Source organism: Symphalangus syndactylus, chromosome 10, assembly GCF_028878055.3.
Source record: "Symphalangus syndactylus isolate Jambi chromosome 10, NHGRI_mSymSyn1-v2.1_pri, whole genome shotgun sequence".
Taxonomy (NCBI): domain Eukaryota; kingdom Metazoa; phylum Chordata; class Mammalia; order Primates; family Hylobatidae; genus Symphalangus; species Symphalangus syndactylus.
The window spans coordinates 11,147,973-11,172,068 of record NC_072432.2 but is presented as its reverse complement, the minus strand read 5'-3'; the positions used below and the strand labels follow the sequence as shown (position 1 = coordinate 11,172,068).

The 24,096-nt window shown below is 41.4% G+C and overlaps 2 protein-coding genes and 1 pseudogene across 15 annotated transcripts in view; 1 reads left to right on the top strand and 2 right to left on the bottom strand.

Moving 5' to 3' along the window:
* GDI2 (GDP dissociation inhibitor 2) overlaps window positions 1–13,607 on the top strand; it is a 52,552-nt gene extending 38,945 nt beyond the window's left edge. For all 3 annotated transcript variants that reach the window (XM_055296424.2, XM_055296422.2, XM_055296423.2), the window contains 5 exons: window positions 4,866–4,965; window positions 10,454–10,625; window positions 12,182–12,326; window positions 12,525–12,579; window positions 12,668–13,607. In XM_055296424.2, the coding sequence (XP_055152399.1) occupies window positions 4,866–4,965; window positions 10,454–10,625; window positions 12,182–12,326; window positions 12,525–12,579; window positions 12,668–12,814 (619 nt within the window). In that variant the 3' untranslated portion in view covers window positions 12,815–13,607. The remainder of the gene's footprint in view (window positions 1–4,865; window positions 4,966–10,453; window positions 10,626–12,181; window positions 12,327–12,524; window positions 12,580–12,667) is intronic.
* LOC129491847 (nuclear receptor-binding factor 2-like) lies at window positions 1,943–2,816 on the bottom strand (annotated as a pseudogene).
* A 1,514-nt stretch (window positions 13,608–15,121) lies between the features above and the next one.
* The window catches only part of TASOR2 (transcription activation suppressor family member 2), a 79,507-nt gene continuing 70,532 nt past the window's right edge, over window positions 15,122–24,096 (bottom strand). For 9 of the 12 annotated variants that reach the window (XM_055296411.2, XM_063610016.1, XM_063610010.1 and 6 more), the window contains 6 exons: window positions 21,906–22,031; window positions 20,970–21,123; window positions 20,461–20,566; window positions 17,975–18,156; window positions 16,480–16,594; window positions 15,122–16,101 (listed from right to left, as the gene is read on the bottom strand). In XM_055296411.2, coding sequence (XP_055152386.2) covers window positions 16,098–16,101; window positions 16,480–16,594; window positions 17,975–18,156; window positions 20,461–20,566; window positions 20,970–21,123; window positions 21,906–22,031 — 687 coding nt within the window. In that variant the 3' untranslated portion in view covers window positions 15,122–16,097. Of the gene's footprint in view, window positions 16,102–16,475; window positions 16,595–17,974; window positions 18,157–20,460; window positions 20,567–20,969; window positions 21,124–21,905; window positions 22,032–24,096 lie in introns of those variants that run through there. The other 3 variants (XM_063610015.1, XM_063610013.1, XM_063610011.1) reach the window with 1 other exon arrangement.

The window sequence follows — 24,096 nt, the reverse complement described above, 5'->3', positions numbered from 1 at the left end:
TTTGTTGTTTGCTGATTTTTTTTTTAAACACAATTACTTTATTGATTTCTTACAATCAAATACTGCAAACTAGCATTACTTCCACTCATGCATCATTAAAGCAAAGGATATTTTCTCCTTGGTATTTTTAAATGATACATTATACAATAAACAAAGAACTTAAAATGCACCCTTATTAATTATGTAAACTGGTAATTTGCTTAAAAAAGCATAACTAATAATTTGGTTTGTTTCTTCATAAAATGGAAATTTAAATATTTCTCCTGATAGTCTTGAGGTGATCATTATGAGAAGTGCAAAGTGTGGCACACATGTATAGTTTCATCTAGAAAGGTGTGTCTCTTACACAACTTATTTAAACAAAATGCGCATTAACAAAATGCATATAGTCAATGCATGAAAGAAAGCATGTTTCAATTACAAGGCAGCCCCTCGGGCCACAATATTATTTAAGTTTTGCATTATCATTTATGGCATTATAGATTAATTATGCATAACGTATTTTATACTTTTTTTTTTATTATACTTTAAGTTCTGGGGTACATGTGCACAACGTGCAGGTTTGTTACATGGATATACACGTGCCGTGGTGTTTTGCTGTGCTCATCAAACCATCATCTACATTAGTTACTTCTAATGCTCTCCCTCCCTAGCTCCCATCCCCTGACAGGCCCCAGTGTGTGATGTTCCCCTGCCTGTGTCCATGTGTTCTCATTGTTCAACTCCCACTTATGAATGAGAACATGTGGTGTTTGGTTTTCTGTTCCTGTGTTAGTTAACTGAGAATGACGGTTTCCAGCTTCATCCATGTCCCTGCAAAGGACATGAACTCATCCTTTTTTATGGCTGCATAGTATTCCATGGTGTATATGTGCCACATTTTCTTTATCCAGTCTATCATTGATGGACATTTGGGTTGGTTCCAAGTCTTTGCTATTGTGAACAGTGCTGCAATAAACATACGTGTGCATGTGTCCTTATAGTAGAATGATTTATAATCCTTTGGGTATTATAAATACCCAGTAATGGGATTCCTGGGTCAAATGGTATTTCTGGTTCTAGATCCTTGAGGAATCGCCACACTGTCTTCCACAGTGGTTGAACTAATTTACACTCCCACCAACAGTGTAAAAGCATTCCTATTTCTCCACATCCTCTCCAGCATCTGCTGTTTCCTGACGTTTTAACGATCGCCATTCCAGCTGGTGTGAGACGGTTTCTCACGTGGTTTTGTGGTTTTGATTTGTATTTCTCTAATGACCAGTGATGATGAGCTTTTTTTTCATGTTTCTTGGCTGCATAAATGTCTTCTTTTGAGAAGTGACTGTTTTGAGATGGAGTCTCGGTCTGTCACCCAGGCTGGAGTGCAATGGCATGATCTTGGCTCACTGCAACCTCCGCCTCCCAGGTTCAAGCGATTCTCTCACTTCAGCCTCCCGAGTAGCTGGAATTACAGGCACCTGCCATCATGCCTGGCTAATTTTTGTATTTTTTGTAGAGATAGTGTTTCACCATGTTGGCCAGGCTGGTCTTGAACTCCTGACCTCAGGTGATCCACCCGCCTCGGCCTTTCAGAGTGCTGGGATTACAGGCGTGAACCACCGTGCCTGGCACAACTTTTATGCATTTTAACCCTGAAGACAAGAAAAGTAATTGTTGCTTGAAAAAATTATTCTATGTAGCCATTTGGTTTGTATCTGGGGAAACCGAACCTCCATGAATTTAGTGTGTACTAAGTTGGAATCATTAGCTTGAGTCAGTGAATCAGATACATTTCACAGTGACTGTTTGGCAAGTCCTGGCAATGCCTCTTCTCCCACAGTATGCCATATGAAGCATTTCCGGGATTACCCTTCTATGTGGTTTTCCCTTTTAATTTTTTTTGCTGAATTAACTGTTATCGCATTATTTCCTCCTCTCCTCTCTTCTATGGCCTTCCATTTTAATTATTTATAAATCCTTTCAGAATATCCTCAGCTCCATAAGGGGAAGTTCTGGAGATGGAAAATCCAAGGGAGGAAGATTGGGGATTGGAATGTCCTTGGCTTTCCTGGTATTTGCTGCAAACTTCTGCCAGGTTAAAGAGGCTGTAGCAGTTTCTGAATGTGGCGGCAAGTTCCATAACTCTGACTTTTCTACAAAATCAGCATCTACATCCAGCTCCTTTTCTATTGGACCTTTTAGAAGTCTGCCCTTTCCAGCCTTTAGTTGTTTATTTTCTTTCCTTAATCTTTCATTCTCAGCCACAAGGAATTCTACATGCCTCTTCAAATCTGCTCCTCTCTAATTGTTTTATCTTTCGGGCCTTTGCTTCTAATACATGGCTCTGCTGGCTCACTCTTTTGCTGAAGTAAAAATAGTAGCGTGTCTGGATCCCTGTCAAAGATCCCTTGAATCTCAGGCAGGCACTCCTCTGTGAAAGGGCTGCACTTCTGAGAAAGGGGGCTCTGGCCCTCTGCATCCTCAGCAGAGGGTTTGTGAGATGGGCAGCTACATCCTGTGTGCTGCTGGGCTTTCAATCTTTCTTCACGCTGGGCCCTTTTCCACCTGTCTTGGATGAGGAGGCGCTGTTTCCTATCCCTTTGCAATTCCAGTGAAAAATGAGCCTGCCCAGACTGTCAGCTTCACGGCTTCTGAAGGATATGCCGCAGCCCTTTTGTGACAAGAAATAGCTTCTTTGTAGTTGCTGATAAATGGTCTGTTCATCTGCTCTGTTGATGAGCCAGGTTGAGGGATCCATTATTTCCACAGTCCCCGGTGTAAGTGGCAGCCTTAGGAAGGGGAGCAGTGGCGCAGGGGAACATGGAGGGGACTGCAGGGAAGTGTGATGCAGCCACAGAGACCGTGGCCCCTCTCTGCGCCCCAAGAGCCAGCAGTGGGGCGCAGAGGGAGCAACAACCTCACCACTTCCTCCTCCAGCACTGCTCCACGGGCCTGCCACCTGCGCTGCTGCTGCTGCCATGCACGGTGCCATGACGTCACACGCGCAAGTGGCCTTTTGCTGATTCTTAAACGTTACTCCTCTGGAGTAAGCAAGCTCGTTTGAACATGGCAATTTTAAATTCCAAACACATTTTTTCTTCTGCCCATCCTCTGTAATCTTTGCTAACCTCTGAGCCTTTCAGCTGTTTATTTCTGGTGGATTCCTTGGCTTCTCCCTCCTGTGTGAGCACTTCTGGAGGTAGTTAAGGATTTGAAGAGATTTTATCATAGATTTGTTGGCTCCTTCTTTTGAGGATCCCTCTTTTGTGAAATTTTCCCCTACAATTTTCATCTCCTCTGGCCGCCCCAAATTCTGTCACATCTCAAATCAACAGGACTGCAGGCATTGTGCTTCTGTTGTAGCTGTGCCATGTTGCAAGGACTAGGGAAGTTGCTGCCTGAGGGGGAAACCATATAAACTCCATAAAGCTCTCACCCAGTTGGTTCCTTTCAAGAGTTTCTTCAGTCTCTTGGTTTTTGCTGCTTTAAGTCATTCTCCAGTGCTGCCTTTTTTTCCCCCTTTATTACTATCTTTTTTTGAGACAGCATTTTGCTTTGTTACCCGGGCTGGAGTGCAGTGGTGTGATCACGGCTTACTGCAGCCTCGACCTCTCAGGCTCAAGTGATGCTGCCACTTCAGCATTCTGGGTAGCTGGGACTACAGCTGAGTGCCACCGTACCTGGTTAATTTTTGTATTTTTTGTAGAAACAGGGTTTCAGCATGTTGCCAAGGCTGGTCTTAAACTCGTGCGTTCAAGCCATCTGCTGGCCTTAGTCTCCCGAAGTGGTGGCATTAGGTGTGAACCACTGCCTCCAGTTCCTTCTGATGGTGTTTTAAGTCCATAGTTTTATTTATATGCCAGAGGATTAGACTAATATAGCTATTACTGGTCATCCCTTCCCTTGGCCTTGCCCTTGCCCTTCCCCTTCCCCTGGATGTGAATCCAGAGAAATGGCAGATTTGCCTCTGATGTGGATAGTCCCGCGACTGCACAAGGCCATTTTAGAACACACACAAGGAAAAACAGGAGAGTAGGCAGTGTGGGTTTTTGGGAAAGAGCCGATTTTAGTTGAAGAAGCAGAGTAAAACCCAGACATCGCATGGCTTTAGGCTTTAGCCTCACCACGCTCGCGAGTCTCCTGTCCAGGAGGGCCATTAGTGTCTCAGGTCTACTCAGTGTGGACCCCGAAGAGCCATCCATCGGGGTGAGCGGAGGGATAAGCTGTGGATGCAGAGCCGCTGCGGCCGAGAGGAACTGTTCCTTGGTTGGTGAGCAAGCGGGAGAGTGGAAAGGGGAGAAGAAAACCGTGAATGGGGGTTGAACGCCTCCAGCCAAAGAAAATGAGGTGTAGAGGTCTTTTACTACTAGGGAGTGTATCTGAGTCACACAGCACCAAATGTGTTACTGGTGGAATGTATCCGAGTCACAGGCACCAAAATATGTTACCGCGCTGAGATGAATCCGTACGGGTCTGCAGCAACCTCAATTCATTTCTCCTCAGAAGAAAGAATGACCAAGGGGCATAAGGTAGAAGGAGAGACTGAGGCAGGTTTTAGAGCAGGAGTGGACGTTTATTGAAAAGCTTTAGAGCAGGAATGAAAGGAAGGAAAGAAAGTACACTTGGAGGAGGGCCAAGTGGGCAGCTTGAAAGACAAGTGCCTGGTTAGTGATTTTTTTTTTTGACTCGGTATTTATAACTGTGATTATCAGTTTGTGTTTTTGACTCTGTTTTTATGCTTTAATCACTTTTAAGCTGACATCTTTCTAGAAGGAAATGGAACACAAATGTATATTGCCTATAACTCATTAAGATCTAAGGAAGGGGACTTTAGCAGTTGAAACGACTATATATTATTAATTGGGATTTTAAAAATTTTCCAGGCTAAGTGCTATTTATGGAGGTACCTATATGCTGAATAAACCCATTGAAGAAATCATTGTGCAGAATGGAAAAGTAATTGGTGTAAAATCTGAAGGAGAAGTAAGTAGCTTTTAAAATGAAAAAAAAAATACTGTGTTCTTGTGAAGAAAATTGTGTATTCTAAATACTGATTTTGGTGTGGACACTGTTGCATATGATTTTTGTATGGGAAGTTAGTATTTATCGTGACTAAGGACTAATTATAGTTGCTGTGCTTTGTTTTAAAAGCATCTTTTTTGTTGTCAGTTGTTGATTATTTTAATATTGAAATATGCATTATGGGTGAGCTCTAAATAGTAAGTATTCTGTATTGATAGAGTTTGCGTTGTGCCTGTCTCCCAAATTTTCATTTAAATTGAACTGTACTTGCTGGCCACCTGCACGGGTGGGGTTTTGAGCAGCGTTTCTCAAATTTGAATTATATATAAAGCATCATTAATCTGGTTCTAGTGCATGTTCTAATCAGTAGGTCTGAGAAGGCTCTGCATTTTCTTGAAACCTCTTAGGTGAGGTGGATGCTGCTGAAAAAAAAATTACAAGGAAAAAAAAGATCGTTTCCCTTTATCACCATATGAATTAATTCTTCTGCCATTTGACACTGTTACTATCTGCAACAGTTCTTGCAGTAGAGGATGCACTTCAAAGTGCACTGCTTTACTGTCTCACTGGAATTCTAAAAATCTAAGCTTTATCTTTTTAACATTAAGTTGTGTGGGAATGTAGCAACCTCCTGGGTGGTGGTGGGGTGGGGGGCATTTTCAATTGTTTAGGTCTCACTGGAAATGAAAGTTTGAGATCAGAGTTTGGTAGCTGGTGTAAGGGGACAATAAATAAGGGAGAGAAAATACAGGACTGACTTAGGGCAAAAAAAGCCTGATAATAATTTGTGAAGCACATTTTCAAACTGATTTATTCCTTACAAGGATCCTAAGAGGCGAGTATTATGTCCAGGTTATACCTGGAGGCTTAAATTAAGAAACATCTACAAAGGCACACAATTCAATGAATGGTTGAGGTAGAATTGGAATCAAGGTGTTCTGCACCCACAGCCCTCAGTCATTATACACTTGAGGATGTAAATTCCTGTGCTGGGTGATGTTAGATTTGTATGTTTTATCTACTAAAATGTTATTTATTTATTTATTTATTTATTTATTTATTTGAGACATCAAATCGTTTTGCCCTGTCACCCAGGCTGGAGTGCAGTGGCGTGATCTCAGCTCACTTCAACCTCCACCTTCTAGGTTCAAGTGATTCTCCTACCTTAGCCTCCTGAGTAGCTGGAATTACAGATGCATGCCACCATGCCTGGCTAATTTATGTATTTTTAGTAGAGATGGGGTTTCACCATGTTGGCCAGGCTGGTCTTGAACTCCTGGCCTCAAGTGGTCCGCCCACCTCAGCCTCCCAAAGTGTTGGGATTACAGGCATGAGCCACTGTGCCTGGCCTTCTAGACTGTTACTTAATTGGGTCTTTTGAACATCCATTTTAGGCAACTTCTTTATAACCCCGTTTCATCTTGACTGTCCTAGTGTGATTGGCTTATCTGCTTTAAATGAAGTTACAAAGCACAAAAGAAGTCATATTTTGTTTGACATGTACGTTATTAGGTTTTGTTAATGCTAACTTAATTCTCAGGCATATCAGCACAAATAGCACTGTTTTACCATCCAGGTCCAACAGACTTCACTCAGCTACCTTTGTGGGGTTGGGGTCGTCAGTATCACTGTCTTCCATCTCCACATCATGTTCCACTGGAAGATCTTCATCAGGGACAGTAACACTGCTTGTACTGTCAGCATAATAGTTGTTTAGGAGATAGAGATAAATGGTGTTTTTTTTTTTTTTTTTTTTTTTCTTCTCACTCAGTTGCCAGGCTGGAGTGCAGTGGCGCGATCTTGGCTACTGCAACTTCCGCCTCCCGGGTTCAAGCGATTCTCCTGCCTCAGCCTCCCAAGTAGCTGGGACTACAGGCACGTGCCACTATGCCCAGCTAATTTTTGTATTTTTAGTAGAGACAGGGTTTCACCATGTTGGCCAGGCTGGTCTCGGTTTCTTGACCTCGTGATCTGCCTGCCTCGGCCTCCCAAAGTGCTGGGATTACAGGTGTGAGCCACCGTGCTCAGCCAGGGATAAATGTTTTAATCTGTCTTCTCAAAGTTATTTTTACTGTATATTTTTCTTTTGTTTCATTGTGTTTCTGAAACTTCAGGGCTTTGATACGAAAGGGAAGGAGGCTATAATACATTTATCATGTAATTCAAGTTTTTCTTAGGAAGCATAGCCTTAAGATGATAAGGATTTTAGTCTATGTAGAATACATTTATTGAGCATTTATTTTTTGTCAGGACACCCACCTATGATGACAGACTTTTTTATACCATTTCATTTGGTTAACTAATGTCCAACCTTTTGGCTTCCCTGGGCCACATCGGAAGAAGAAGAATTGTCTTGGGCCACACATAAAATATGCTAACAGTAATGATAGCTGGAAAAAGGGTCTGTGCATAATTTCGTGATATCTGCCACCACAAATAAGCAAAAATGTCATTGCATTCAAGGGGTTGGACATGGCTGAATTTTAGTCCTAACAACAATCTTTGAGGTTAGGTAGAGCCAGGATTTGACCCCTGATCTGCCCAATTATAAAACTTATACTTCTGAATACTGTGCAATACAGTTTTCCTAGTATTTGAATAGGATTTACAGTTAATATATCTGTTCAAGGAGAAAATAGTAGGGATAATTGGTAAAGCTAGTTTCAGTAGTTACCGACAGTTCAGTAATTACCTCGACTTTTATATTCGCTAGATTATGAAGATTTAACAGATTATATTCAAGGAAAAATTACATTATATACTGTTTAAAACATTATAGACACTGAATATTAGTCTTTTTCCCTCCAATTTTTTTTTGTGATAATACACATAAAATTTACCATCTTTTTTTGAGACAGTCTCACTTTGTTGCCCAGGCTGCAGTGCAGTGGCACGATCTTGGCTCACTGCAACCCCTGCCTCCTGAGTTCAAGCGATTCTCCTGCCTCAGCCTCCCGAGTAGCTGGGATTACAGGCACCCACCACCACACCCAGCTAATTTTTATACTTTTAGTAGAGATGGGGTTTCACCAGGTTGGCCAGGCTGGTCTCGAACTCCTGACCTCAGGTGATCTGCCTGCCTCAGCCTCCCAAAGTGCTGGGATTGCAGGCGTCAGCCACTGCGCCCGGCCAGAATTTACCATCTTAACCATTGTTAAGTGTACAGTTCAGTGGTATTAAATATATTCACATCGTTGTACAACCACCACAACCACCATTCATCTCCATAACACTTTTCCTCTTCTTTTTTTGTTTGAGATGGAGTCTCACTCTGTCGCCCAAGCTGGAGTGCAGTGGCATGATCTTGGCTCACTGCAATCTCTGCCTCCCGTATTCAAGTGATTCTCCTGCCTCAGCCTCCCCAAGTAGCTGGGATTATAGATGCGTACCACCACGCCCGGCTAGTTTTTGTATTTTTAGTAGAGATGGGGTTTCCCTATGTTGGCTAGGCTGGTCTTGAACTCCTAACCTCAAATGATCCACCCATCTTGGCCTCCCAAAGTGCTGGGATTTTATAGGTGTGAGCCACTGTGCCCGTGCTCACTTTTCCTCTTCTAAAGGAAACTAACAGTTAAGTAATAACTGCTCATTCTCTGCTCCTAGCCACTGGCAAGCACCATTCTACTTTCTTTCTCTATGATTTTAACTACTATATTTTACATAAATGGAATAATATGGTATTTGTCTTTTGTGACTAGTTTATTTCACTTAACATGATGTCTCCATGGTTCATCTGTGTTGTAGCATGTGTGAGAATTTCCTTTTTAAGGCTGAGTAATATTCCAATGTATGGATAGATAGACCATAGTTTGCTTATCCATTCATCCTTTGATGGATACCTGGATTGCTTCCATGTTTTTGTGAATGTATTGTGAATAATGCTACTCTGAAAATGAGTGTACAAATATCTCATCAAGACCATGCATTTAGTTCTTTTGGATGTGTACCCAGAAGTGGAATTACTAGATCATATGGTAATTCTGTTTTTAATGTTTGAGAAACTGCCGTACTATTTTCCATAGTGGCTGGACCATTTTACATTCCTGTCAGTAGTGCACAAGAAGTTCCAGTTTCTCCATATCCTTGACACTTAATTTGGTTTTGTTTGATAGTAGCAGTCTTAATGGTTGTGAGGTAGTAGCTCACTGAAGTTATGATTAGTGATGTTGAACATCTTTGCATGTGCTCATTGGCCACTTACATATCTTCTTTGGAAAAATGTCTATTCCAGTCCTTCGTTTTTTTTTTTTCCCTTTTCTTTTGAGACGGAGTTTTGCTCATTGCCCAGGCTGGAGTGCAGTGGCGTGATCTCGGCTTACCACAACCTCCATCTCCCAGATTCAAGCGATTCTCCTGCCTCAGCCTCCCGAGTAGCTGGGACTGCAGGCGTGCACCACCGTGCCCAGCTAATTTTGTATTTTTAATAGAGACGGGGTTTCTCCATGTTGGTCAGGCTGGTCTCCAACTCCTGACCTCTGGTGATCTGCCTGTCTCGGCCTCCCAAAGTGCTGGGATTACAGATGTGAGCCACCGCGCCCAGCCCTTTGATCATTTTTGAATCAGGGTTTTTTGTTGTTGTTTTAGGAGTTCTTGATATATTGTGGATATTAATCCCTTATTTGCAGCTATTTTCTCTCATTCTGTGAGTTGCCTTAACTCTTGATTAGTGTCTTCTGATGCAAAATTTTTTTGTTTGTTTTTTTTAAAAGAGACAGCGTCTTGCTGTGTGTTGCCCAAACTGGACTCAAAGTCTTGGGCTCAAGCAATTCTCCTGCCTCAGCCTCCCAAGTAGCTGGGGTTACAGGCACATGCCACCATGCCTGGCTATGCACAAGATTTTTAAAATTTTCATGAAATCCTGTTTTCATGAATTCTTTCCTTTGTTGCCTGTGTCTTTGGTTTTACATATAAGGAATTACTGCCAACTCCAATGTCATGAAGCTTTTGCACTGTTTTCTCCTAAGAGTTTTATAGTTTTAGATACTACATTTAGGTCTTTGTTCCATTTTGAGTTAGTTTTTGTGGATGGTGTCAGGTAGGGTCCAACTTCATTCTTTTGTACGTGGATAGTTTTCCCAGGACGGTTTGTTGAAATGACTTTTTTTCCCTCATTGAATGGTCTTTGCAACTTTGTCCAAAATCAGTGTACTGTGAATGCGAGGGTTTATTTCTGGCTCTCTTCTCGTTTCATTGGTCCATATGTTTGTCATTATGCCAGTACCACACTGAATTGATCACTGTAGCTTTTTAGTGAGTGAGTCCTCCAGCTTTGCTGTTCTTCTTTTAAGGTTGTTTCGGTTGTTCCAGAATTCAATCCCTTGGGAACCAATATGAACTTTAGGATGGTTTTTGATATCTTAACAATACTAAGTCTTCCAAACTATGAACATGGGATGTGTTTCCCTATATCCTTGTCAGCTTCAGTGTCTTCTTAAATGCTTTGTTATAGATTGCTCGCTGTAAGCAGCTCATCTGTGACCCCAGCTATGTAAAAGATCGGGTAGAAAAAGTGGGCCAGGTGATCAGAGTCATTTGCATCCTCAGCCACCCCATCAAGAACACCAATGACGCCAACTCCTGCCAGATCATTATTCCACAGAACCAAGTCAATCGAAAGTCAGGTGAGGTCTGAAGACCAGCCGATGTTGGTAGAATTTTGTAAGATATAATTTGTTTTGTGTTTTATCCCAAATTCCTAATTTTGTATGTTGTATTAGTGAACAGACTTTGGTTTACATATGGGGAAAAAAAAATCTTTGTACCTCCTCCCGGTCCAGCAGCATTGTGTTGACGTGGACAGATTTGACTTGGAACCAGCCTTGGATTTGTGTCCATCACCTGTAGAGTGAACAGACTGGGCTTGGTGAACCCTGGGTCTCCCAGCTCTAACAGTAGGTTCCTGTGGAGGTTTATGCTTAATAGTTAACTGACCCGTGTATATTCTTGAGCTGATGACACAGCTGCTTCTGTAGTACTTACATTTGATTCTAGCAGTGTCCACCTTTCATTTCTGTGATCAGGACATGGCTTTAAAATTGCAAGTCCTAACTTACTTGTCTTAGCCAGTTGTTCATAACCCTTCGATGTTCCCATTTTCCTTTCAACTAGAAGCCCCAAATCTTTTTATTTATCTAAAATTCAGCTTTAAAAGGGTAATCAGGCTTTATGGGACAGGCAAGAGCTATCTGTATTACGATTTTTTTTTCCCCATATAAGAAATGAAATCATGGGAGGCCAAGGCAGGAGGCTTGCTTGAGGCCAGGGGTTCAAGACCAGCCTGGGTAACATAGAGCTTGTCTCTACAAAAACAAAAAACAAACAAAAAAAACAGCTAGGCATGGTGGCACACACCTGTAGTCCTAGCTACTTGGGAGGCTGCGGCGGGAGAGGATCACTTGAGCTCAGGAGTTTGAGGTTACTGTAAGCTGTGATTGCATCCCTGCCTCCAACCTGGGTGACAGAGCCAGACTGTTAAAACACACAAAAAAACCAATCACAAAAGATGATCTGTAGAACAAAGGGACTGGACTTAATCTTCCACAAGGTTCCCAGGCAGGTCCTGGGTCCTTGCAAGTCTAAAAATAATAAAGGAGGTCCCATACTTTTTTTTTTTTTTTTTTTTTGTCTTTAGATGCTCTCCTATCCAAATGATTTTCTATCCTGGAAATTACATAATTAATTGGATGAGTGGTATACAGACCAAGTCTAATCGAGAATTCTATCCAGTTATGCCAACTCAAAAGTGGTTTATGTGGATCCTGCAGTTTTACATTACTTTAAAGTAAATGAGGACATCAGTACTAAGTACATCCTTTCTTAGCCATTCAGAACCTTTCTAAATGCAAGGTCCAGAATGGAAGAATCTCCCAGAATAGTTAATATGGTTTGGCAGGTTTTTTAGTTAGGTATGACAGAGCTGTTACCAGATCTCATTCCAAAGTTCAGCAGTTCGCTACCACTTAAATTCTTAATCTCTAGTAGGTTAAAAGAAATTCCTATTGTTAAATATCTGTGTACTTTACATCCAACTCCGTCACCATTTAGAACTTCAGTGTAGATGATCTTGTCTACTGAGAGTAATTTTAACTCACACCTCATGACATATGGGGGATACCTGAGTGTGTTGGGTCCCAGATGGAGACACTTGAGGCAGTGAGCTGGTATCATTTGTTTCTAGATATCTACGTCTGCATGATCTCCTTTGCGCACAATGTAGCAGCACAAGGGAAGTACATTGCCATAGTTAGTACAACTGTGGAAACCAAGGAGCCCGAGAAGGAAATCAGACCAGCTTTGGAGCTCTTGGAACCAATTGAACAGAAGTGAGTTGTGTTCTTTTATATCTGCCGAGATGCAAACTGAGGCCTTTGATTGTGGCTCCATGGTGGGACGAATGTGAGGGCAAGGCAGGTAGCCGCTGGCTGCTCTGTGGGATTCATCTGTACCTCTCAGTTGATCTCAGGCAGAGCCATGGTCAGGTGTGGGACCAGCTCACCTGACTGAATTCTCTCTCCCTCCAGATTTGTTAGCATCAGTGACCTCCTGGTACCGAAAGACTTGGGAACAGAAAGCCAGGTGAGTATGCAAGTGTGAAAGGATATGGGCAGGTTTCACCGGAAGACATCCCTCCATGGTCTTAAGTCTTTCTAATTTTTGTTTTCAGATCTTTATTTCCCGCACATACGATGCCACCACTCATTTTGAGACAACGTGTGATGACATTAAAAACATCTATAAGAGGATGACAGGATCAGAGTTTGACTTTGAGGAAATGAAGCGTAAGAAGAATGACATCTATGGGGAAGACTAACAGCAGTACATGTTATTATCTAATAGGACACATTTACAATTTGGCAAATAGTGCATATGATAATGAAATCAATATTGTAAGGCCTGCTTTTGTAATGAAAATGGAGAGAATGAAGAGCGCTATGCCAGTAAATACTCCCCTTCATCTTTCTAATATTATGTATTAACTTGTTTTCATGGAGAGGCTATTCAGCATTGGCAGTTACCACATTCTATTCAATTTAACCAAACTGGCTTTTTTTTTCTAGTGAAGGATCAGTTTTAAACAAACACTGGGATACCGATACAGACAACTTGAGACAGTTCATGTTTTAATCAGTGTAGCTATGTGCTTCTGCTGCTCAAGAGCTGGATCCATACAGGTTGTGTGCCATCTGTCCTCTTGAGGTTCAGGAGATTCTAAATTGAATATTCCACGGTTTGGGACGGCATCCGGAAGTTTTCCCTATGACTTTATATTTTGTATTATGTCAAATGTTATGGCAGGGCCCAAATAGCATAGCCACAAGTTTGGTTTATGTGGGCATAAAATTCTAACCAAACCCCCACACATAGGGAGTCATTTGGAGAAAGCCCGTATGTGGTGTTTTAACCTAATAAAGTTGATGAGAGAAAAGGGGAGAGGAAGCGAACATAAAACGGGTAAAGTGTAGCGCATATTTTGTATCTCAGGCGTGGCTTCTTCGGTGGACCAAGCTGCAATGCAGTATTGACTTGACAGAGCCTCTACTTCTGTCTCAAAATGGCTCCAAATGATTTCTGTACTGCAAAATAAAGCCAAATTCTGGAAACTACTGCCTGGTGTTGGTCTGTGTGTCCTGAATGCAAGGGTCACAGCTTCCTTTAGTAGCACTGGAGTCAATTCCAGAACGCTCAGCAGCGGAAAACGTGTCTTCTGATCTGGAAGGATCACAGCAGGTCCTGTTGTCTGGCTTCCCTGTGAGTAGGCCTCACGTTTTATTCTTGACACAGTACCATTACTAGACTGATAATCTTTGTGCAGAAAAAAGTGTTTAATGATTTTGCTTATAGCAGCAATTGTAAGGGAATAAGTGAACTGTCAGGTAGAATAGGTGCTTTAATAGTTTTTGTGTAATTGAAATGATAAAGTATTTACATATGAGGCCCTTTCCCCTGACAGTGATGAGCCTCACTGCAGATGCTGTTGTTTACCACAGATAAAGACTGACTCTTCAGAGTATGAAGGAGACAGACTAAGGTAGATGACATGTTAAAGGAACTAGGGTGGTGATTTAGATTCTGAATAACAGATCTGGCAATCTATTATTCAGATTGCCAAAATGATGGAGCTTCTCGACTTCCCACAGTTGCTGTTTTGGGCTGGATCATTCTCTGTTGAAAGGGCCTGCCTGTGCATTGTAGGGTTGATGGTAGCAGCATCCCTGGCCTCCACACACTAGATGGCAGGCAACAGCACCATCCTGGAATGACAACCAAAAATGTCTCCAGATGTTGAGAACCACTGCTTCACCTGTATGATAAAATTATCTGAAGTCCCAGCAAGCCTTTTTCTCTAACCATGCAAAGGCCCAAGCTGGGTTAGAAGTGGAAAAAAAAAAAAAAAAAAACCACGCATCTTCATATTCTTCATTCAACGTATTTACTGAATACCTTGTGTGTCAGGCCAGTGGAGACAAAGATGATAATGGTAGTTACTGGGATAACTCAGTTTGGTGAACACATGATACAGTTTGGTTATGAGTAGAGTTACAGAAAAGGTAGCATGGAAACTGAGATGGCCTCGTGGGTGGTGGTGGAAGGCTTTTCAGCAAGGGGAGGCCAGTGTTATTAGGTCCAACCTGAAAGGTGCGTACTTCAGGCAGGTAGGTGTTTGGCAGCTCATAACTAACTGCTCATTTTCCTTTTCCTTAGTGATTTGAAAGTAATTCACTGTACTGAATAGTTAATGGTTCCCTTAATAGATTCTTGTCCTTGGAAAAATGAAATGATTGAGGTTCTATTTGTAACTGAAAAATTGTCAACAATTAAAACTGTAAAACCTACTCATGAGAAAATAAAGCTCTTTTGTTGAGGAATAATAAAAAGCGACTTAATAACTTCTGAAAGAAGTTTTTCCCTGTAAAGGCCAGGTGAAACTGCCATTCTTCAAGCTGTTACTCAGTGTACTTGACTGGGGAAAGAACCCAGAAACAGAACAGGCCAGGCCCAAAGGATAGAAGAAGTGTAGGTTTCCTCTGGAAGCTTATTGTTCTGCTAAATGGCCTAAAAATTGCCAGAACACTCCAGATGAGTCCATTTCTGCTATAAAAATCACTGCAGAAAGGGATGATTTTTAGTTGTCTTTATTTAAAAAATGAAACAAATTAGTTACAAAAACCTTTGCTCCAAATAGATACCATGTATCTTACAAATGTTTTTTGCTTGGTTTTGAGTTTTTACTGTAGAAATTTTCAATATCATAAATAAATGATTATTTCTCAGAAAGCTGATTTTTGTAGTGTAGTATTTACAAATACCGTAAGTGAAAAATGATAGTTTATAAATTTGTACCATTTAGGAAAAAATGTTTTAAGTTTATGTAGTGTTGTTTGTATAACAGCAAATAAAACCATTTAAGATTATAGTTTTTACAAGGGTGGTAAAACCTTTAAAACAGCATAATGTGCATCGTATGCCTTTCTGACATTAGCATGCAAAAACAAAGCTATTTGTTAAAATAGACTTATTTTTGCTCCAACTAAGTAAACACGTGGTAAAATTATTATTTTTTGAGACGGAGTCTCGCTCTAGGCTGTGGAGTGCAGTGGCGCAATCTTGGCTCACTCAAGCTCTGCCTCCCGGGTTCACGCCATTCTCCTGCCTCAGCCTCTCCGAGTAGCTAGGACTACAGGCGCCCGCCACCACGCCCGGCTAATTTTTTGTATTTTTTAGTGGAGACGGGGTTTCACCGTGGTCTCGATCTCCTGACCTCGTGATCCGCCCGCCTCGGCCTCCCAAAGTGCTGGGATTACGAGTGTGAGCCACCGCGCCCGGCCGTAAAATTATTTTTAATCTCAATAGCTTAGAAGGCATCTTGTTTAAAATGAGAATAATTTAAAACAATATCTAGCACTGCAACCCAAAGCTAACAGACAACTACAATGCGCATCACTGTGACATATTTCAGCAAAATATAAAAAGTGAAATTTCCAAGTTGTAGAACATTGATTTTTCAAATGTAAGACTGTTCACATGTTGTATTCACATGTTCACAAGTTTTTTTTTTATTGGCATCATCCATATCCAGGCAGGCTGTAGCTGAGTCACCTGAAGAAACACAAAATTGATAAAGAACTTCTTAAAATAATATGAACAAGAAATATTTTAGAAGCGGGATGCTCTAATGGGGAAAACTCCTATGCATTCTAAGGTTACATTATGTTCTGTACTGGGAATCCAAGTTAACAGCAAGTGAAAATGCACATTAGATAAAATAGGTAATTTTAGTAGATGGTTACTTCATTTAGTGATAATTTAGGAATTCCTATTTATGCCAAATAGCAATTCCACCCCTAAACACTTTAAATTTATAGCATGAAATACGTAAACAACAATTTCCCAACTGTTTCCCTTAGACACAGATGTCAATATTTGCCATTAACAACTCCAGCTCACATGGGAAAGTTACATAAAAAGTGTTCTTACCAATAGCTACTCCTAAATGGAGCTGCTAATTTTTCTATGTTTTCTATAAAGTTATTTACATCTGTAACAAGGATTCCACTATTTTCAAAGACTTCTCTGGGGATAGTAGGCTTGTCTGTTAAAAAAAAAAAAAAAACTTTTGGTTAATATAATTAATGTACTTTTATATAACAGGACCTGGTTTTTTATTTTAAAAAATCTGTGGAACTTCCTCATGTCGGGGGTAGGGGGAGAAAAGGTGTTGGGTTCCAAGCTAAGAAAAGATTTGAAGCTTTGGGAATAGATGCCTCTATCGGGGGTGGTGGGGAAAGTACTGAAAAAAATCCCTGAAAAATGATAACTATGGTTCTTTACGTAAATTTTTCTTAACATTTTTTTTTTTTTAAGATAGGGTCTTGTTCTGCCACCCAGGCTACAGTGCAGTGGTGTGGTGACGGCTCACTGCAGCCTCGAGCAATCCTTCTGCCTTAACCCCGAGTAGCTAGGACTATAGGCACACATCACCACACCTGCCAACTTTTGTAGAGATGAGGTCTCGCTAAGTTGCCCAGGCTGGCCTCAGATTCCTGGGCTCAGTGATCCACGCCTCAGCCTCCCAAAGTGCTGGCATTACAGGCGTGAGCCACTGTGCCTGGCTGCCCCACAAATTTTTTAAAAGCAACTTCTGCCTCTGGGGTTCAAGCCATTCTCCTGCCTCGGCCTCCCAAGTAGCTGGGACTACTGGCATGAACCACCACACCCAGCTCATTTTTGTATTTTTAGTAGAGATGGGGTTTCACCATGTTGTCTAGGCTGGTCTCTAACTCCTGACCTCAAGTGATCCGCCCGCCTCGGCCTCCCAAAGTGCTGGGATTACAGGTGTAAGCCACTGCGCCCAGCCCCAGTATTGATTTAAAAAATAATACGGTATAACTATTTACACTGTATTGAGTATTATAAGTAATCTAGAGCTGACTTACTTATATCGGAGGATTTAGTTACCTGCAAATACTACATTTTATATAAGGGCTTTAGCATCAGCAAATTTGGGTGATTCTGGTATCTATGGGATGCTAAGCCATTTATTTTTTATTTATTTATTTATTTTTATTTTTTATTATTTATTTATTTTTTTTTTTGAGACGGAGTCTCGCTCTGTCGCCCAGGCTGGAGTGCAGTGGTGCAATCTTGGCTCACTGCAAACTCCGCCTCCCGGGTTCACGCCATTCTCCTGCCTCAGCCTCTCCGAGTAGCTGGGACTACAGGTGCCCGCCACTCAGGCCCGGCTAATTTTTTGTATTTTTAGAAGAGACGGGGTTTCACCGTGGTCTCGATCTCCTGACCTCGTGATCGCCCGCCTCGGCCTCCCAAAGTGCTGGGATTACAAGCATGAGCCACCGCGCCCGGCCTGCCAAGTCATTTAGATACCTGATACTCTTCATTAGGTATCTAACTTGGACATTCCTAGAGCTGACCAATTTTGGCATTAACTGAGTAAAATGCACCTGTGAATTACCTGTTAGGAGGACAGCAAACCTGGCATCAATATGCTGAATTTGCAGGTTTAGCAAACATTTCAGAATTTCTGCTTTTGTTGATGATCGAGAGTCACACTGGTGATAATGAAGCAATTCAATGATATTTGCACTCTGAAATGACTTCAACATTATGTTCTTTTTATGTGCAGTTGAATCCACTCTGTGGAAGATACATAGGCATATTAAAATATTAATTTTCAGTTTTATTCTTAGGACTTTTTCTTGCCTTCAGTTTAACCATTCAAACTCATGAGTTCCTCTGCCTTTCTTCTTGACGTTTTTTTTCATGACACACTTTGGTTGCCTCAAAACATCACAACTGTACCTACTCCTTTTGTAAATGTGGATTTTAAACATGGGCCTCATTCTAAGAGGGACATCATGCATCTACCTAAGACCAATCAAGCCATGTGGCTTGGCAAGCCTTTCATGAATTTCGAGTGGGCCTTATTGCATTGTATATTTGTAGAGCAATACACATCTATGCTTCTCATACCTTGTGGGCATATAATCGCCAACCTCATTAAAATTAGGTAGCAGCCAGAATTTTCTTGGTTTCTTGCTTCCCTGAAAATTCTATCACTACTAGGAAAATGTGTTAACTCAGTATGTTTAAATTTTTAGCATCTCTGTCTCTGCTCGACTGCATCTTTCTAGTCCTCATCACTTACATTCTCATGCTTGTTGGAGAAAACCCAAATCACACCCATTCCCATAACCCTAGTGATAATCACTCTTAACATCATGAATTAATTTCCTTTCACTTTTTCCTATATAAATTTTTTATGACATCATACTGAACACAGTTATATGATACCAGCTTTTATGCCATCCTTCTTTCTATGAATAGAAACTTTTTACATGCTTCTATTGTGTAAGTTTTGGGTGGGCATTATTTTGTATAAACTTTAAAATATTTAACTGTAGTCTGCATATCTCCCTCCTAGGGATGGAACTGAGGTTGGTTTTGCAATGACTGATAACCACCTAGAATTCTGGGTAAATTCCACAAAAGGTCAAAGGATATGAAGTGTTTTCTAATGAGTTCTCAATAATACATAATGCCTGTTACATAATGCCAGAGTGGTATAATTTGAAGAGCATACTGCAGCGCCAACAGCAGTGAGTATGGTCATGTACCACATAATGATGTTTCAGTCAATGACGGACCACATATACAATGGTGGTCCCGTAAAATTATAATACTGTAATTTACTGAACCTTTTTTGTGTTTAGACACACAGATACCACCATTGCATTAAATCTGCCTACAGTATTCAGTACAGTCACATGTACAGGTTTGCAACCTAGGAGTAGGCTCTGCCATGTCAGTTTGTGTAAGTACACTCTAGGTCTGCACATAGACAAAATCGTCTTATGACGTTTCTCAGGCTGTATCCCCGTCGTTAAGTGACATGACTTTCTCTACCCAAAGCCCTGGAAGTGCTAGATTAATTTATGCTTATTAATTTTATAGGTGTGCTGTGGTACGTCAGAACCTTAAATGTGCTTCTCTACTTACCGAAGTTGACGTTTTTCCCCTAAAGTGCTGGTTACTGAAGTCCACTGTGAACTGGTCACACCCTGGACCTGCTGAAGCCTTTGCACCCTCCTTTCCTGCCAAGGAAACCTCTGCTCCTTCTCTCCTTTGCTAGCTCCACTTCAAGAGAAAAGCTTTCTGAGATTCTGTTCCTCAAAGGTCACATGCAGCTAACAGTCGTTTCCTCCTTCTGGGATTGAAACCCAGCTTCAAAACTTACTACTTGTTTGACCTTGGTCATGTTTGTCATCTACTCTGCTTCAGCTCTGCATTATAAAAGCGAGGATTTGCTATCTAGCTCCTGGGGATGAAGTCTGAATGAGATAATGGATGCACCTAACAGTGCCTGAAATCCTCATTTCACAAGGGCTTGTCAGGTCTGCTTTTCCAATTGGTCCTGCTTGTGAGAATATGGAGGAATCTCTCAGCCCCAGCTCTCTTCCGCCAAGGAATCACACATGTATTTTTTTCTTTTACAAATTACAGCTTTAGATTTAGTGAAGTTCGAGTATTTATAAGCCTCTTCTTTTAGGGTACAATTGAATTAAGGATAGATTGTGGTCTTAATTTTTCCATTCTCCTTAAAATGGTGGCAACTTATAAGTATCCAAAAAAGCATTAATGGTATAAGTTCCATATATTTTTTACAGTTTGTAGTAGTAGGGCTTAAATAGAATATGGACATTTCATGACTGCTAAGTTTGACTCCCTTACTTCTGTTAGTCTAGATAAGTACATGCCTCATACTGTTGGCTATGGTCACAGCACATAGCTTCCTTCATTGAATACAGAGCCAGCAGCCCTCAAGCTCTTTACTGATGAAGGCCATTCCACTGCAGCACTACGCTAGAGCCCATGGAACACGAGGTGTTTCTCTCCTTTCCCAGCAGGGCAGGAGGAACCATACAGACAGCAAGTCCTTACCTTTCATCTTCTTTTAGCTTTTTATTTTCCCTGTAGTGAAGCAACCACTTCCATCTTCCATTTCCATTTAGTTTTTCCAGGATTTTGATAATTTCCTTCAGTTGAACTACAAAACAATAAACGTAGCAAGAGAAGATGACAAGTCTAAGGTACTTTTGGCTCATGCCAAGCCCAGTGATTATTATTTGTAAAACAAGAAAAAAACAGACTAAGACCCATGGTTGAGTACACACCACCACTGTCGCTTATGTGGTTGGGCAGCATCCTGCTCTCACCAGCCCCTCAGCCTGGTCCCACCTGCTCACACTACGGTGGGAGATAACTGTAGGCACGAACACAGTGGAGTGGTCACCAGCAACTAGAGTTCTGTGTACAAACACAGTACCCTCAGTAGGGGTAACTGATATTCTTTAGAGTTGATCATTTCTTTTGGATGAAACAGTATTTAGGTCACTGGGTGAGAAGTTGATCTGACTTCAAAGAAACAGGAAAAGAAAATAAAGACCAACCTAATGTTATAGCTTCTAATATCTTGTCATCTGATATCACAAAGCCTCCTGCACGAAACAGTTCTTGGTAGGTGTGATCAAGAACATCTCCAGGGCTGTCTACTCCAGCAAAGATGACACTGGGGAAATGCTTCAGCTTCAGCAAAGAAGGAATCTGCATGACACGAAAAGGACCCCCGTGAAGAGAGGCTCACTGAGCACATTTTCTTAGACACTGCCTTGCTTTTCTATCCAAGAGATTCAAGGTTCAGGAACAGCTGAAAATATTTCAACCTGGATGACCAACTGGTCATTCTGCCCTGCATGAGGCATATTAACTGAGCTCATCATCACCGGGGGCTGCAAACTCATCAAAATTAGTTCATTAAAAAAAGGTCTCAAACTCCCAAAGGTTGGAAATAATACATCATGAGGGAAGAGTACACATCTGAGGTTGTGGGCACCGCAAAGTAACCAGTCAAGTCACCTCACTTCACCGTCATTCGTCTCCAGCCCCCTCGGTGCCAGCATGGATGACTGCCTGCTGATAACGGCAGGTTTATGCACCCAACCTTTGTCCATAGTTGGGTCTTCTTGAGACAAGCAATTACTTTGATTCAACTAGCTGGTAAATATAATGGTTCAGAAAATTTTCAAAAGGTCTTTGAAGGCAAGATTTCTTATGGTTAGACATCAAGTGATGCAGATTTATATCTTAGATGAAAAAATTTAGCAATCTCTCACCTAAGTCTCCCTTAGTTAATAGGATTTTTTTAACTATCTGCCCTACAAATAACTTGGTAATATTGCAGTATTCTATAATACACTATCTTCCCACTTAGAGGCCCAACAGTAATGTGTCTGTTAGCTTCTCTTCTACATAAAGAGGGATGAGTTTGACTACAGAACAACTTATGTGCCTGGAATACATTTCTTTGTAAGGTATTTCCAACCTACCTGATGCAAATGTGATGATATATCTTCATTTCTGATGATGATGATTAGTGTATCATTCTCTCTGTGGAAAGCTTGACAGAAGTGCTGAGGTTCAATTTCTGTATGGCCTCCTTTCCTCAGAAGGTTCTGAAAGATTTACAAATAGCCATTATTAAAAAAAGGATACGTCCACAGAACTACCTGTATAGTTTATTAAAATAATGAAAAGCATTATAGTCTAATAAGGCAACCATAAATGACAATTTGTCTTATTACTAAATAAGCACCTTTTATATATAAAATAAATGACTCAGGTATTGTTAACAACTGGACTTAGAAGTTGATTTCAAAGGTAAATAAAGCATCAACGGCTGATTTTCTTTTAGAACATCAGAATAATCTACATAAATGAGTTTCATCTGCTTCAAGGCATGAGCTACCTTGAAAATACCAGATATATACTTTAAAAATGCTACCTCTAGTTAAAGCATTTCTAGAGCTTTAAAAAGCAATACCCATAATACCCATGTATTTCTTTACCATTAATGGGGACTGATTTTGGAGTCAACAGTCCCTTGGATCTACGTCTCAGAATAAGATACGTGATGCAGTTTAAACAGCATGTGATTGTACAGTGCCACTGCAGTGCAGTCCAGTACAATAAACACACAGAATGGCTCCCTAATAATCCTGACTGGGAGGGTAAGTTTGTGTAATTGAATAAATTCTATAATCCTACCCTCCCTATGACTTTGACATTTCTTTGCTTTTTTTTGAGACATGGTCTCACTCCATCACCCAGGCTGGAGTAAAGTGAAACGAACATAGCTCACTGCAGCTTTGACCTCCTGGGCTCAAGCAATCCTTCTACCTCAGCCTCCCAGGTAGCTAGGGCTACAGGTGCACATCACCAGGCCTGGCTTTGTTTTTTTTTTTTTTTTTTGGTAGAAATGGAGGTCTGTGTTGCTCAGGCTGGCCTCAAGCAATCCTCTTACCTCAGCCTCCCGAAGTACTAGGATTCCAGGCATGAACCGCGGCACCTGGCCTTGACATTGACTATGGCTGAAGGATTCTGGGTTTCTGTTATGCCCAGAAGACTGCCTGACCATCACTTATTTCCTTCATAAAAGTGAAGTGTTACTTTGATGTTTCCCTTGGATCTTTTTTTTTTGAGATGTTGTCTTACTCTGTCGCCCAGGCTGGAGTGCAGTGGTGAGATCTCGGCTCACTGCAACCTCTGCCTCCTGGGTTCAAGTGATTCACCTCCCTAAGCCTCCCTAGTAGCTGGGATTACAGGTGCCCGCCACCACACCTGGCTTATTTTTGTCATTTTTAGCAGAGATGGGGTTTCACCATGTTGGCCAGGCTGGTCTCGAAATCCTGACTTCAAGCGATCCACCTGCCTTGGCCTTCCAAAGTGCTGGGATTATAGGCGTGAGCCACTGTGTGGCGCCCTTGGATCTTTAAACAACTCAGATTCTGACTATTTCCATTCATTCAAAATATACGGTATGATTTTCAAAAAAATTCTTAAGAGATTTAACGAAGAGCTTACTCAAATATCTAAGCAAAAATCTCTAGTCTTCATTTATTTGACTAACAAATTATTTGAATGAATACATTTTCATCAAATCCTGTGGTGGTCTGAGCTATTCTGTCACACCCTCAGATTTCTTTTTTTTTTTTTTTTTTTAAGACAAGAGTCTTGCTCTGTCACCCAGGTTGGAGTGCAGTGGCACGATCTTAGCTCACTGTAAGCTCCACCTCCCGGGTTCACACCATTCTCCTGCCTCAGCCTCCTGAGTAGCTAGGACTACAGGTGCCTGCCACCACACCTGGCTAATTTTTTTCTATTTTTAGTAGAGACAGGGTTTCACCGTGTTAGCCAGGATGGTCTCCATCTCCTGACCTTGTGATCTGCCCGCCTCGGCCTCCCAAATGCTGGGATTACAGGCATGAGCCACTGTGCCTGGCCACACCCTCAGATTTTAGTAAGGAAGGGTCTTTCAGATGTGCCCTAGTGGGCCTAACATCCCATTACTAATTAATGCTTCAAGATTCTCCAGGACAAAAAGATTATCCAAGATATGTTTCTGAGCTTTTAAGAACATTTTGGGCCAGGCATGGTGGTTCATGCCTGTAATCCCTGCACTTTGGGATGCCAAGGTGTGAGGACTGCTTGAGGCCAGGAGTTCAAGACCAGCGTGGGCAA